Raw genomic sequence first — 14240 nt, 5'->3', positions numbered from 1 at the left:
GTACAATTTCAAAACTCAAAAATTTTCATCCAATTTACATCATAAATTTTCACTCTTGTTAAAAGGTACAGTTCAAATGACCCCAAAAATTTCTTCAATCAAAAAAAAAATGTTTGGAAAAAGTGTATGAGTGTACTGTTTTTGTGAGAAGTCCATGAGAATATATTGGCCTTCCTTGGGAAGATCAATCACTGTTTTTGTGAGAAGTCCATGAGACTATATTGGCCTTCCTTGAGAAGATCAATCACTGTTTTTGTGAGAAGTCCATGAGACTATATTGGCCTTCCTTGGGAAGATCAATCACTGTTTTTGTGAGAAGTCCATGAGACTATATTGGCCTTCCTTGAGAAGATCAATCACTGTTTTTGTGAGAAGTCCATGAGACTATATTGGCCTTCCTTGGGAAGATCAATCACTGTTTTTGTGAGAAGTCCATGAGACTATATTGGCCTTCCTTTAAGCATGCACATGGCTTAAACAAAACTTTCATATTTAAAGTGGTAATAAGCTGTTTCCTTTGCATGTTTAAAGTGGTAATAAGCTGTTTCCTTTGCATATTTAAAGTGATAATAAGCTGTTTCCTTTGCATATTTAAAGTGGTAATAAGCTGTTTCCTTTGCATATTTAAAGTGGTAATAAGCTGTTTCCTTTGCATATTTAAAGTGGTAATAAGATGTTTCCTTTGCATATTTAAAGTGGTAATAAGCTATTTCCTTTGCATATTTAAAGTGTTAATAAGCTGTTTCCTTTAAACATCCTAAATATAAAAAAAATATCTGGTCTCTCCAGAAACAATATCAGACTAGTCTCAAAGTTCTTGGAGACTCTTTTAAGTATGAACAATAGTGATCTTAAGTTAAACTTTTCTTTATTTTCAGAACATGCTTGATACTTAATGTAAATGATAAATGGGAATCTGAAGCATGTGAAGAACTTCATTAATAATTGAGAACTTAACTGTAAAAAAGTCAATTAGCACAAGTTTTAAAATATAAAAAAACCAATGAAGAATAATATCTGATCAAAAGTAAAATCTGAAGAACCAGTAATAAAGTTAAAATAATACTAGTAATAAAGTTAAAATAATACTGTACACATGTTTCACATGAATTAAGAATAAAAATGAAAACCAACTTATTCTAGCAATGCAAAGTGTACTTTGGTACATAAAGGTACATCATTTTAGTTGGTACATAAATGTACATCATTTTATGCTGGTACATTAAGGTACATTTTAGTTTGGTGCATAAAGGTACATCATTTTAGTTTGGTACATAAAGGTACATCATTTTAGTTTGGTACATAAAGGTACATCATTTTAGTTTGGTGACGAAAGGTACATAATTTTAGTTTAGTACATAAAGGGACATCATTTTATGTTGGTACATTAAGGTACGATTTAGCTTGGTGCATGAAGGTACATCATTTTAGTTTGGTAAATAAAGGTACATCTTTTTAGTTTAGTGCATAAAGGTACATCATTTTAGTTTGGTGCATAAAGGCACATCATTTTAGTTTGGTACATAAAGGTACATCGTATTAGTGTGGTGCATAAAGGTACATCATTTTATGCTGGTACATTAAGGTACATCATTTTAGTTTGGTGCATAAAGCTACATCATTTTAGTTTGGTGCATAAAGGTACATCATTTTAGTTTGGTGCATAAAGGTACATCATTTTAGTTTGGTACATTGAGGTACATCATTTTATGTTGGTACATAAATGTACATTATTTTATGTTGGTACAATAAGGTACATCATTTTAGTTTAGAACATAAGGGTACATCATTTCTGGCCCAAAAGGTGCAGAAGAAATATGTGAATATAACATAGACTAACAACTGGTGCAGTGACATTGTATCATGATCACCAAATGTCTGCAACACACATGTCACATGCAAAAAGATGCAATACACACATCACATGCAAAAAGATGCAATACACATGTCACATACAAAAAGATGCAATACACACATCACATGCAAAAAGAATAACAACTGAAGAATGATGAAAGACTAGAAACATGGTTGTAGCAGATACCAATATTCTCACTCTCTGAAATCTAACAATATTTACATTCATTTGATTTTATTCTATACAAAATCACAGTAGAAATCAACCAACTTTCAACCAACATAGATTCTATAAAAAATAATTAGGTCTGATGTACAAAAGTAGCTGCAATTATTTAATAAAATTAATATTTTCAAACTTAGAATATTTATAGCATATAAGTACAAAATATGTAGAAAATCACAAACAAGAATCACTTAACTCTAATTTAGTTGATCTTTTAAGAGTAAATGAACAAACCTGTTTACTGAAATAAAATTATCCAAATATCTAGAAGTGATAGTCTCTAAAAATTTGCTCACAAATCTTTTAATTCGATATTTAAAATGTTTTATCAGGTTAAATTTTGACAAGGTTTTTTTAAAATTTCTTCTATGCCATAACATAGGTGTAATGATACAATTAAATATTTGGCCTGTATTACAAATAAAGACATTATTATTATTATTATTATTATTATTATTATTATTATTATTAAATCTCTAACAGATTTTCTATTTTTAGAATCTATTGACATCCTCTATCAATGAAGACCAAATGTGATAACACCCCTTTTCTTCAATAAGTTTTTAAAAAAATGTTTTTATGTGCTAAAATTTAAACTTGCAAATAAATTAAAGCTATACAGATTTTAGAATACATAAGTATGTCTATTTACAATTAATTCAACAAAATAATTGGGCATACTCTTCTGAGCCTGATGCAGGTTTAAATATACAAATAAAATCTAATAAAAACAACAGATCAGGTTATTCCCCTGATACTATAAAGAGGTACAAAGGGAAGGAAGTATACTTTCTCATTTTTTAGCAGTCACCTCTCTTGTACCAAAACTGTTTGTCAAAGAAAGACAAAGGTAAGTAACTCTGACAGCTTTCAAAAATAAGTTAAGAATGCAGACGAAGTTTAATGAATTTAAAAAATTTAAAAGAAATAAGAAAAATGTCAAATGTATACTTATGTTTTCAGCTCCTATTTTTGACAAGACTGATTCTTTTAGCTTAATTAAAGATCTGATATTAAATATAATTCTTTTCTAATTGCTTGGTGAAACAAGGTATTTAGCTCATTTTCTCAATCTAGTTATGTTAGTCAAGTTGTAAGACCATAAAACAAACAGTGATTAGAAATCAATAAAAACAAAGCAAACAAGGGATTTTTTTACAAAGATTTTCATAGACATAATTTATTTTTTGTTGTTATAAATGATTCCACCTATACAAAATTCCACTGGATCAGTGAAATTTGTTCAATAAAACACAATAACTTTAATAAAAAAATAAAAGCATGAATGATAAGGCCAATATGACTTAGGGCTTCATTACACATGAATTTTGTTAAATCTGTATATGACTTTGGGCTTCATTACACATGAATTTTGTTAAGTCTATATTTTTAATGTCTCCATTCAATGTAATCCCAACTTGATGTACAATAATGATAACAATAACAACAATACAATAATAATAATGATAATAATAATAATAATAATCAATGAAAAAAGATAATGTATTTTAAATCACTAGATCACTAGTTCTTAATATTTTTCCTAATACAGTTTATATATATATATATATATATATATATATATATATATATATATATATATATATATATATATATATATATGGGGTCTAACTGAATCCTGTGATTTAAAGCATTTGCCAATCATTAAATAGATTTACACTAATGTAGAAGAAATATCCACTGTGTTTCACTATTAGTCTCCATTTCTTTATGTGAAAATGAACCCACACATATTTTTTAAAACATGTCTTTCAACAGTATAAATAATTCTCTGTAAGATGTTTGTCATGTATCTGTATGTCTAAATATAGCAAATAAATATTATACTTAGTATATTTGTTGCTGTAAGAATATTTTAAAATACACTAGTGGACTGAATGATATGAGTTTAGGATACAAATGATGCAAACATAAATTTGTAAAAAATGCCAAAATAAGAGTCCCCAAAATGTGATTTAAATAAGAGTCCCCAAAATGTGATTTTAATAAGAGTCCCCAAAATATGATTTTAATGAGAGTCCCTGGATGGGACTGATGCTCTACTAAGCACAAAGAATTTCTAGGAATTCAAGATATATAAGATATTTAGGGAATAATGGATATATTTCACTGAGTCGGTGATTCATACAGAAAATATAAACAGTTACATAATTCTCCTTCCTAATTTAAAGCTAAATAGCACATTAAGAAACAAATAATTTGAGCCTTGTTGGATTTGAACTTGAGTTGTCTTTACTGAGAAGTGGCTATATTTACCATCTGGGATAAGAATCACTTCGAATTTCATGGTTATAATGTTATCCAAGTCTACTGATGACCAGTGAAAAATCACAATATTTATTCACTCGTGAAATATCAGAATTATTTCTCTAAGAAGATATAGTAATTCACAGCCTAGCATAAAATGAAAAGACCATTTCTTCCTTTTAACTGTCAAGTGTATACAAACTCTGATGGGGGCCCCGAGTGGCCGAGTGGTCTAAAGCGCTCTCCGTTACGGATCACTGCCATCTCACCTCTGTCTGCGTGGGTTCGAGTCTAGGATTCAGCTAATGTGGGTATGTGAGAAAGCTTGCCAGTAGCTTCTCATGGGTCGGTGGTTCTTTCTGGGGTTTTCCCGGGTTCTTCCTCCACCATTAATACTGGCCGCCATGTATAGCCTTTCGTGTGCTGAAAAATGGCGTTAAACCCTACAACAACAACAACAACAAACTCTGATATTCTTAAGCAGTAACAAAATTAGCTCCTGTGGTACACATACTGCTTTCAGGCTGGCACCATTTTCATTTTGGACAAAGTAGATATTATTTAAAGCCTTGTGGTGAAAACTCCATGTCAGAATGTTCATCCATACAGGACAGCCAGTCATCATGGCAGCGATATTGGACTGGCACAATTTTCATTTAGGATTGGTGAACCCTGCCATAATGATCAGTCATTCATGGAGTTTGGATTTAGTCTGGTCCTTTATAGTACAGCAACACATGCAGGCTATTCAGTGTTCAGGTAATTGGAGTAAAGTGCATTGGCTAAGGACAGTGGCACCATTTTCATATAGGACCAACCAAGTGTAATGAAAAGTCTAATGGTGAAAACCCCATGTTGATACAGCCATTTATTTGGAGAGGAGTAGAGATAACAGTATTTTCAACATATGACTTTCCATTCAGGAGTAGCAATAACAAGATTTTCAAGATGGCTACTGTGGCAACCAGATTGGAATTCGGAACAGCAGCATTTTCATGTAGGACCAACTGTACATAATATTAAGTCTTCTGGTGAAAACCCCATGTCATTATGACTTTCTGTTCAAGTAGAGTTGAGATAACAAGATTTTCAAGATGGTTGCCATGGTGGCCATATTTGACTTCTCACTGGCACAATTTTGATTTAGGACCAACTAGATATCATAAAAAGTCTTTTCGTGAAAAACCCATATTGATATGGCCATTCATTACGGAGGTTTAGTGATTATATTACTTTTTAAAATGGCTACCATGGTGGCCATATTGGACTTCAGATTGGCATCAATGTCACTTACAACCAAACAGACATAATAGGAGGTCTTAGTGAAAACCTCATGTTGAATGACCATCCATTCAGAAGGAATAGTGATAACAACAACATAACAATGCTGATATGACTATTCATTCAGGAAGAATAGTGATAACAACAACATAACAATGTTGATATGACCATCCATTCTGGAGGAATAGTGATAACAACAACATAACAATGTTGGTATGACCATCCATTCAGGAGGAATAGTGATAACAACAACATAACAATGTTTATATGACCATCCATTCAGGAGGAATATTGATAACAACAACATAACAATGTTGATATGACCATCCATTCAGAAGGAATGGTGATAACAACAACATAACTAGACTTTCATGGTGGCCACTATGGTTACTAGATGTCTGAACAGCATCATTTTCATTCAGGATCAGCTATACCAAGGGGTGGGTGTGTGTAAAAAGTCTGAGTCAATTCTCCAAGAAAAGTTTAGGACGAGTAGTGATAATAAGTTTGTGCTAATGGACTGACAGACAATGGATGATGAATGGACAAAGGATAACAGACCACCACATAAGCTCTCCTAGTAAATGATCAGTACAGCTATCTGTCCTAAATCATTATAACAAACTGTGAACACATTTCACAAGCATAAGTTGCCTCCCATTTCTGATAACTTTTTGAAAAAAGCAATTATGAAACGTATCATAATTAAATAAAATAATAACTTTTTCCATTGTGTATGACACTCACCTTATACTACAAATTTACATAATGCTACTGTTTGAGTGAAGACTTAAAGAAAATAGAATTTCCAAAATGTACACAAATTACAGAAATTATACTGATAATAATTTGAAAAATGTATTTTACGTGATGCTATAAATAGACAGGCATCAGCATTTATACAGTCTTATTAACTGTAAATTTAATTTAAATAATATGTAATACTGAATAATGATCTGGAAAGACAAAATATCTCCCAGATTTAGTCCATCTCGATGAGTCGGGTCAATACTAACAGTTTCACATAAAGTGATACTGTTATAAGAAAATACTCTAAACATACATGTGGAATTCAAAGTGACAAGTTGCAACCAGCAAAGTTCAATATGTCATCATTAATTATTCTAGCAATAAAATTATTTTAAAAATAATATCTCTAAACATGTCTGTATAAAATTCAGTTATAGTATGTGCAATACAAGTTTGAGATATTTTTGATGAAACTCATTAATTCTAGTTTGGAAACAATACAACCTTTGAATCTGGGTATTTTCCAATACATGTATATTGAACACAATGAGATCATATCCTTAATCAGAATAAGTCTTTTCTGCAAAATGCTTTGGATGTAGGCAGGTTTTCAAAGGACTGTGGCACAAAATGGAAAGCCAGTTCTGAGTTGCAGTGATTGACCTAGCAAGTTTGAAATGAAGAGCATGTCGTAACATGTGAGGCATGACAGAACATCCCTTGCAGTCAAAATGCATGTGATTTGGCACAGGTATTTTTCTTGAAGACTATACAAAAACAGTGTAGTCCTACCAAATCTGACTTTATCTAGTCATTAATTTGCAAACTGATTGATCAGCTATGTTAAACAGGTATGTTTTGTTTATTACTCCAAAAATAGCTCTCGTACATAATTATCATGGAAAAATGCCTGGTAGTAGATTATTTACAACCACAGAAATTTATCACCAGCAAGAAGAGAAAATGTTATGTCTCAATAGAGTTTATCAGTAATTGGACATATATTTATGCAAGATGAAATATAGTAAGATGTCATGGTGAAAAATATGGTTTTATTTTTCAATATAATCTTCTAAGACAAAATAATTAAATAATGCCCTATGACGAAATAAACTAACTTCAGCTTACAAATAGTGACAGAGCTAGTCAACCAAAATTGATTGCTATGAAAAAATGTTACTTCCAATCTTTAACCCTGATTATCAATGAACTGATTTGTGTTGCAGAAATACTGATTATAAATATCATTTTATAATAGCAATGCTTAAAGTTTTCAATGTCCTAATTTTAAGGGTTAACAGTTAAGTAAAACATTTATACCGAGTGGAGTACATTTTTATATGCATAACTTGAAACTAATTCTCCTGCATCATTGTTTACCATGTGAGTGAATTTGTACAAATTTTGTACAACTCATGCTCTCGCATGCTCTAGCAGCATCTGTGTGTGCTGCTGAGTAATTTGTTATAAAGCAGTGTAACACAGCAACATTCTCTGATACTCTTGAACATACAATGTATGTGCCATTGTGTGACTATTCACAATGCAGTGTCATACTTAGCAACATTCCCCTATATTCTTGAGCAAGTAAAGTATGTGCCACTGTGTGATGTGACATACTGCAGTGTAACACCCAGCAACATTCTCTGATACTCTTGAAATTACGTGTGTGCCACTGTGTGATGTGACATACTGCAGTGTAACACCCAGCAACATTCTCTGATACTCTTGAAATTATAAAGTGTTTTCTACTGTGTGATATGACATACTGCAGTGTAACACCCAGCAACATTCTCTGATACTCTTGAAATTACAACGTGTGTGCCACTGTGTGATGTGACATACTGCAGTGTAACACCCAGCAACATTCTCTGATACTCTTGAAATTACAACGTGTGTGCCACTGTATGATGAATACTATTACAGTACTAAGGTCAGAACAAATGGAATTTATGAAAATCATTGAACAACATAATATGCATCCCGCTACTTAATGTGCATCATAAACATCATATGTAATGAAAATAATAAAGATACATTGAATTGTACTTGCTGAAAAATCTAGTACATGATGCATCAACTTCTGGTAGGCAATACTGATCTTGAGCAAATAAATAAACTGTAGAAAACTTAGTACATGATGTATCCAGTAGGTGCCACTGATTTCAGTGGAGGCAGAAATCGACTGCTAGGTCCAGCAGAGAAGGAGTAGCTGGATGTGGTGGCATCAACTGATCTCATGGAGTACGCTGATCTTGTAATATCATGTCTCATCTGAAGGGATCCAGGCTTGACTTTCTTTGAGATTGCTCGGATTAAGTCCCTTGCATGCTTTAAGTTGTAGGCTGTTGGACAACAAAAAAAAACAAAAATAAACTAATCTTTCCCAATACATTTTATTTAGAATTCTCAACTCTGCAGCAGTCTATCATTAAACATAACACACTCTAAAACAATTGGTATTACTCACTACAGTATACTTGGCAGGGCTTCAAACAGAAGAAATTCTTCTGGAAACCTGAAGTTTGGAGAACACAAACATCCAAAGGGTAAAACTATCAAAATTACAATGTGGAATGCTAGAAATTCAAGTCAATGAAGTCAAATAACTATAAAGGTGTGTGATAACTTTGTTTGAAAGTCAACTCATTAATGTCTCATCAATATAAAGGTGTGTGATAACTTTGTTTGAAAGTCAACTCATTAATGTCTCATCAATATAAAGGTGTGTGATAACTTTGTTTGAAATTCAACTCATTAATGTCTCATCAATATAAAGGTGTGTGATAACTTTGCTTGAAATTCAACATTCTTCAGTAAAGTTATGCTAGGGTAATCAAAGTTAGATGGAGAGACAAAAGCAAGGGCCATAACTCTTCTAAATGACAATGTTGAACACTTGAAATCAAACTTATTAAACATTTTATCAACATAAAACTCCATGCCAAATTCTGCTGAAATTCAACAAAGCTTAGTAAAATTATGCCACAGAAACCAAAGTCAGGACGATAAATCAGAGACCATAACTCCTACAAATGATACTGTGGAATACTGGGAATTAAATATGTCTGAGATCTTATCAGTCTGAAGCCACATACCATATTTCAATGAAATCCAAAACATTTTGGTGAAGCTGTCTTGTGGAAATCAAAGTGAGGAGTAAGAGTAACCTGTTTTTTCAAAACTCTTTTAAATGAGATAAAACCCATGAAAGGCACATGTATATCTATGACAATGAGACAAAACCCATGAAAGGCACATGTATGTCTGACACAAGTCTTTTAGATGAGATAAAACCCATGAAAGACTCATGCATGTCTATGACAATGAGACAAAACCCATGAAAGGCACATGTATGTCTGAAACAATTCTTTTAAATGAGATAAAACCCATGAAAGACTCATGCATGTCTATGACAATGACACAAGACACATGTACATTTATGACAAACTTCTTCTAAGTGAGAGCAAAATCTATGAAAGGTACATGTACATCTATGACACAATATTCATACCAAAGTGGGCCAGAATATATTGAATAGTTCTTGAGCTATGCCAGTTAAAGCAACATTTCAATTGAAGATATGCAAGTAAATGTCATGGGCCATAACGCTATCTAAAATGGAGCTGACAAGATAAAACTGATCAAATGTAATATCTAAATCCATGCAATAATTTACATACCAAACTGCATCAGAATGTAATGAATTGTTTTGCTGGTTACAAAAATCTGCTGTAATGGAGATTTAAATTGATTAAAAAAGGATAATAATTCTGTTAAAATTAGACCTGAAAAGACAAAACCTTTAAAATGCAGATCTACAACCAAATGGTACTCATTTATGTGTAATGGTTGTACAGCTATGGTGGTTACAAGAAAGGTAAATGGATGAACAGAAAAAGTATTACTGAATCTTCCTAATTCATTTTCTTGTAGAAAGAGTTAAACTATTATTTGCTGAATTTGCTAGACTACCTTTCTTTCTCAAAAATGAATATTCAACTTGAATAGTTTCATCCAATGTGGTGTAATTTAAACTCGGTGAAAGTTTTAATAGTGTAAGTTGAACATTCAAATATAATTTTGAAAAACTATATCTTGAGACATAACTTTAATATGTTCATAGTAGATTGTCCAACAAAATATAACAATACTACACAGCTTACCTTTTAATCTGGCCTTTATCTCATCAGAAAAATATCCACAGTTAATCCACTCCTCAAAATCTATTATTTGATCGAAGGCAGTCAAACCTGAATAAAGTTTAAATGTGATGAATGAATAAATGTTAAAAAACATGTATAAAGCATTAGCAGATGTCTTAAGTTATTAATGTCTTTAAGGACTGCATTTGATATCCAGTATAAATACATTTATACAAGCTGCCCTGGTAATGTGTCTATATAAGCAGTTGTTGTTGTTGTTGTTGTAAGGTTTAACGCCATTTTCAGCCCATGATAGGCTATACATGGCGGCCAGTATTAATGGTGGAGGAAGAACCTGGGAAAACCCCAGAAAGAACCACCGACCCACGAGAAGCAAGCTTACTCACATAGGTGGCGCTCTACAATTTTGTATTTTGCATAGGGTTAGGATTTTAAAGAAAAAGAATTTCCCCAGCTTTCCTCACTGGTTATACTGGCTATTTAAAAAAGACCTTGTATATCTTAGGTATAATTAAAAGAACCTTTAATTCCCTTTATTTTGGTGTATGATTGATGGGTGTACTATGGGTTATAGAGTATACAGCTTGGCCTTACTTTAAATGTGCACCTTTCAAAAAAGTGCTAGCTCTACTTGGTCATTTTCACTTCCTGAACTTAAGAGGTAAATTGTATAAAAAAGAGCTGATAACTTTTTTTACATTTTATATATTTGGTAATTCATTCATTGCACTTTCAGAAGCTGGTATTGCCTAGTCTGGCAAAATTCATTTTCCCTATTTTAATAGCTGCTATGTATAGTGTAATTTAGACTAATTCAGGCTGATTTTTTAACACAAGGGAGCAGTCATTTTAGTTAGCAGTGTGCTTAAATCATGTAAAATTTCCAAAAGTACAATATCCAAAGAAATATCATCCACATTACATTACTATAGCATATAGGCATGCCAACATTCTCTCCACTGTGCATGTTTTAAATGCGAACTACTTCACCTTACATACGTCACTCTCTCTAAAGTACATATTAATTGGTGAGCGTCCCCCATACCCATACTGGCGAAATCCAAGACATGAACTCATGCAGACAGAGGTGAGATGGCAGTGATCCATAATGGAGGGCACTTTAGACCATTCGGCCAGTCAGGGCCCCCATAAGCAGATGTTACATTACCTTAGTTTGAAAATGTTGAGGAACAATGGTTCAGCTTGGCCATAATGGCCAGGATGGCAGCCTGAATGTTTGGGGTCCAGTTAAACAGATTTCTACTGTATATAAAAAGTGTGTAGCATAGTGTATTTAATATTGGATTTCACAGATTTACTTAATGTTGAATTTCACAACAAAGTTGAGGTGATTTCACGATGTTTTCAGAAAACTATACCATGCAACTTAACAAAAATACCTAAAATGACTAAAATTGAAAATTACTGAATTTGTCTTGTAATCTAATATGATATAAAACATTGTTCTAGATATTTTACTAATCCAAATTGATGTAAAATTAAAAGACAGATATCCCATAATTAGGAAAACCTATCCTAAGATAATTTGTTCAAATATCTTTCATTTATGTCTGTTTGGTATTATGTCTCTGATCAAAATAAAATATTTCCCTTGTCTAAGTTTCCTCTAACCTTCCCACCTCATTTTTAAAAAAATTAGGACATTTATGTTGGAGTGATGGGTCAAAGCACAGTGCCTACTGAAAAAATGGAATCTGCTGACACATTGTGTTGTTGGCATAGGGTATTCAGTTACTACCAGACTTAGCAAACTTATATGCTCTTACAAACCTGCATGAAATTATAGGAAAGTGATTCAATTTCTCAGACATTTTGAATATATATATATATATATATATATATATATATATATATATATATATATATATATATATATATATAAATTCTGTCTAGCAATGCAATTGATGATTACCAGGTCAAATTTCATCAATCATGTATTTCATGAATGTTTTACCTGATGTAAACACATTTTCTATTTCATGTATGCAGAGCTTTTCAACAGGCAAAATGCTCTGACCCAACACTCCAACATAAATGTCAAACTATCTAAAATGGGGTGGGAAGGGTTAGAGCAAACCTGGACTGACATTTCCCCAGACAATCTGTATCACACAAAAATATTAAACAAAACAATCTTCTGCTGAAATTTGCTATAACATTTAGGTAAAAAACAAACAAAAATTACTTAGGAAAGAAAAGATTTTATATAAACCTAAGTTCTTTATGTACCTAGGTTATTTTTATGCCTAACATTTGCCCCCTTCTCTGTGAGAACACATGCGGCAAACTGGTTGTTGGCTTGTGTGGCAGAAAACAGTGGTGTGTTGCCTTCGTCATTTACAGCATCAACCTCTGCTCCATGCTGCAATATAAGCTCTAGTGCCTCTGTGTTACCTGACAGCCCAGCTGCATAGTGGAGAGCGCTGAATTGAAAGGAAAATGATAGCTTAAAACTTTTATCTCCCATGCTGCTCTGGTTTTATTCCCCTAAGGAATGACTAGCAATCAAATGTACATGTAAGTTGATATGGCTTGTAACAAATCCCTTTGAGCCAGTAAAATCTGTGTGTTGGACAAGAACTTAATTAAAAACAGGAAAATAATTAACATTTTTTATTTAAATTAAGTCTTTTTTATACCTGTGCATTTGATCAGTCCAAACTGTTCCTTAATTGCTTTAACTTATATATAAAAAAACACAATAAGTCAAGTCATAGTTTCATTTAAAAAATTTACTCATTTGCAGGTTTACTAATAAATGAACCCAATTTTATGTTCAGAGGTCAGTGTAATGCCAGCAAAATTTTTAAAGGCTGATTTGTAAATTATCCTAAATTCTTTCAGATGTTTATATTTTAATAATTTTGCTTATCATATTGTCACTGTTTAGGAACAAACTGATATTAACAAGGATCTGGTGAATTCTGCTCCCCCCCCCAAAAAAAAAAAAACTTGTATGAAAAAGTTAAGCAGTGATGTTAAATTCAGACATATCTCTCTCTCATATCAGTACTTACGTATTTCCACCAGGGTACTTTGGACTGGCATCTGCACCATTTTCCAATAAGAATTTCACAGCTTCAGTTCTCTTGTTCCTACAAGAATGTTATTCACACTGTGAGAGGTGTGTAAAATGTTGCATATATTTATAATATGAGTAATTGCCCACATTCATGATTTTTGTTGTTGTTGTTGTTGTTGGGCTTAACGCCATTTTTCAGCACACGATAGGCTATACACTGCGGCCAGTATTAATGGTGGAGGAAGAACCCGGGAAATCCCCGGAAAGAACCACCGACCCTCGAGAAGCTACTGGCAAGCTTTCTCACATATCCACATTGGCCGAATCCGAGACTCGAACCCATGCAGACAGAGGTGAGATGGCAGTGATCCGTAATGGAGAGCGCTTTAGACCACTCGGCCACTCGGGGCCCCGCCCACATTCATGAAAGGTTTATAATAATATTGAATACAAGCTTATAAGTCGAGTCAAATTGAATATAACCAAGATCTAATTTGCTGCAGATCAGCATTTAAGTTGTCTGTTTTACTATTGCTCATAAGAAACTGCACAAACCAAGAACTGCTAGTGGATAATGCATTGGCAGATCTGGGTTTGTGTAGTTTGTAGTTGGACTTGACCAATAAGTGAGTGTATATGGAATTACTTCCAG

The 14240-nt window shown here is 32.7% G+C and overlaps 1 protein-coding gene across 4 annotated transcripts in view; it reads right to left on the bottom strand.

Annotated features, from left to right (window-relative positions):
* The window catches only part of LOC149784837 (uncharacterized), a 140360-nt gene that overhangs the window by 1019 nt on the left and 125101 nt on the right, over positions 1-14240 (bottom strand). For 3 of the 4 annotated variants that reach the window (XM_089978399.1, XM_089978398.1, XM_089978400.1), the window contains 4 exons: positions 13584-13661; positions 12796-12989; positions 10546-10632; positions 8517-8724 (listed from right to left, as the gene is read on the bottom strand). In XM_089978399.1, the coding sequence (XP_089834525.1) occupies positions 8517-8724; positions 10546-10632; positions 12796-12989; positions 13584-13661 (567 nt within the window). Of the gene's footprint in view, positions 1-8516; positions 8725-10062; positions 10112-10545; positions 10633-12795; positions 12990-13583; positions 13662-14240 lie in introns of all 4 variants that reach the window. The other variant, XM_089978401.1, reaches the window with a different exon arrangement.

This window comes from Sinohyriopsis cumingii, chromosome 13 (assembly GCF_028554795.1).
Source record: "Sinohyriopsis cumingii isolate HCF-2022 chromosome 13, ASM2855479v2, whole genome shotgun sequence".
In the NCBI taxonomy this organism is placed as follows: Eukaryota; Metazoa; Mollusca; class Bivalvia; order Unionida; family Unionidae; genus Sinohyriopsis; species Sinohyriopsis cumingii.
The sequence above is the reverse complement of the archived record's forward strand: the minus strand, read 5'-3'. Positions and strand labels throughout refer to the sequence as shown.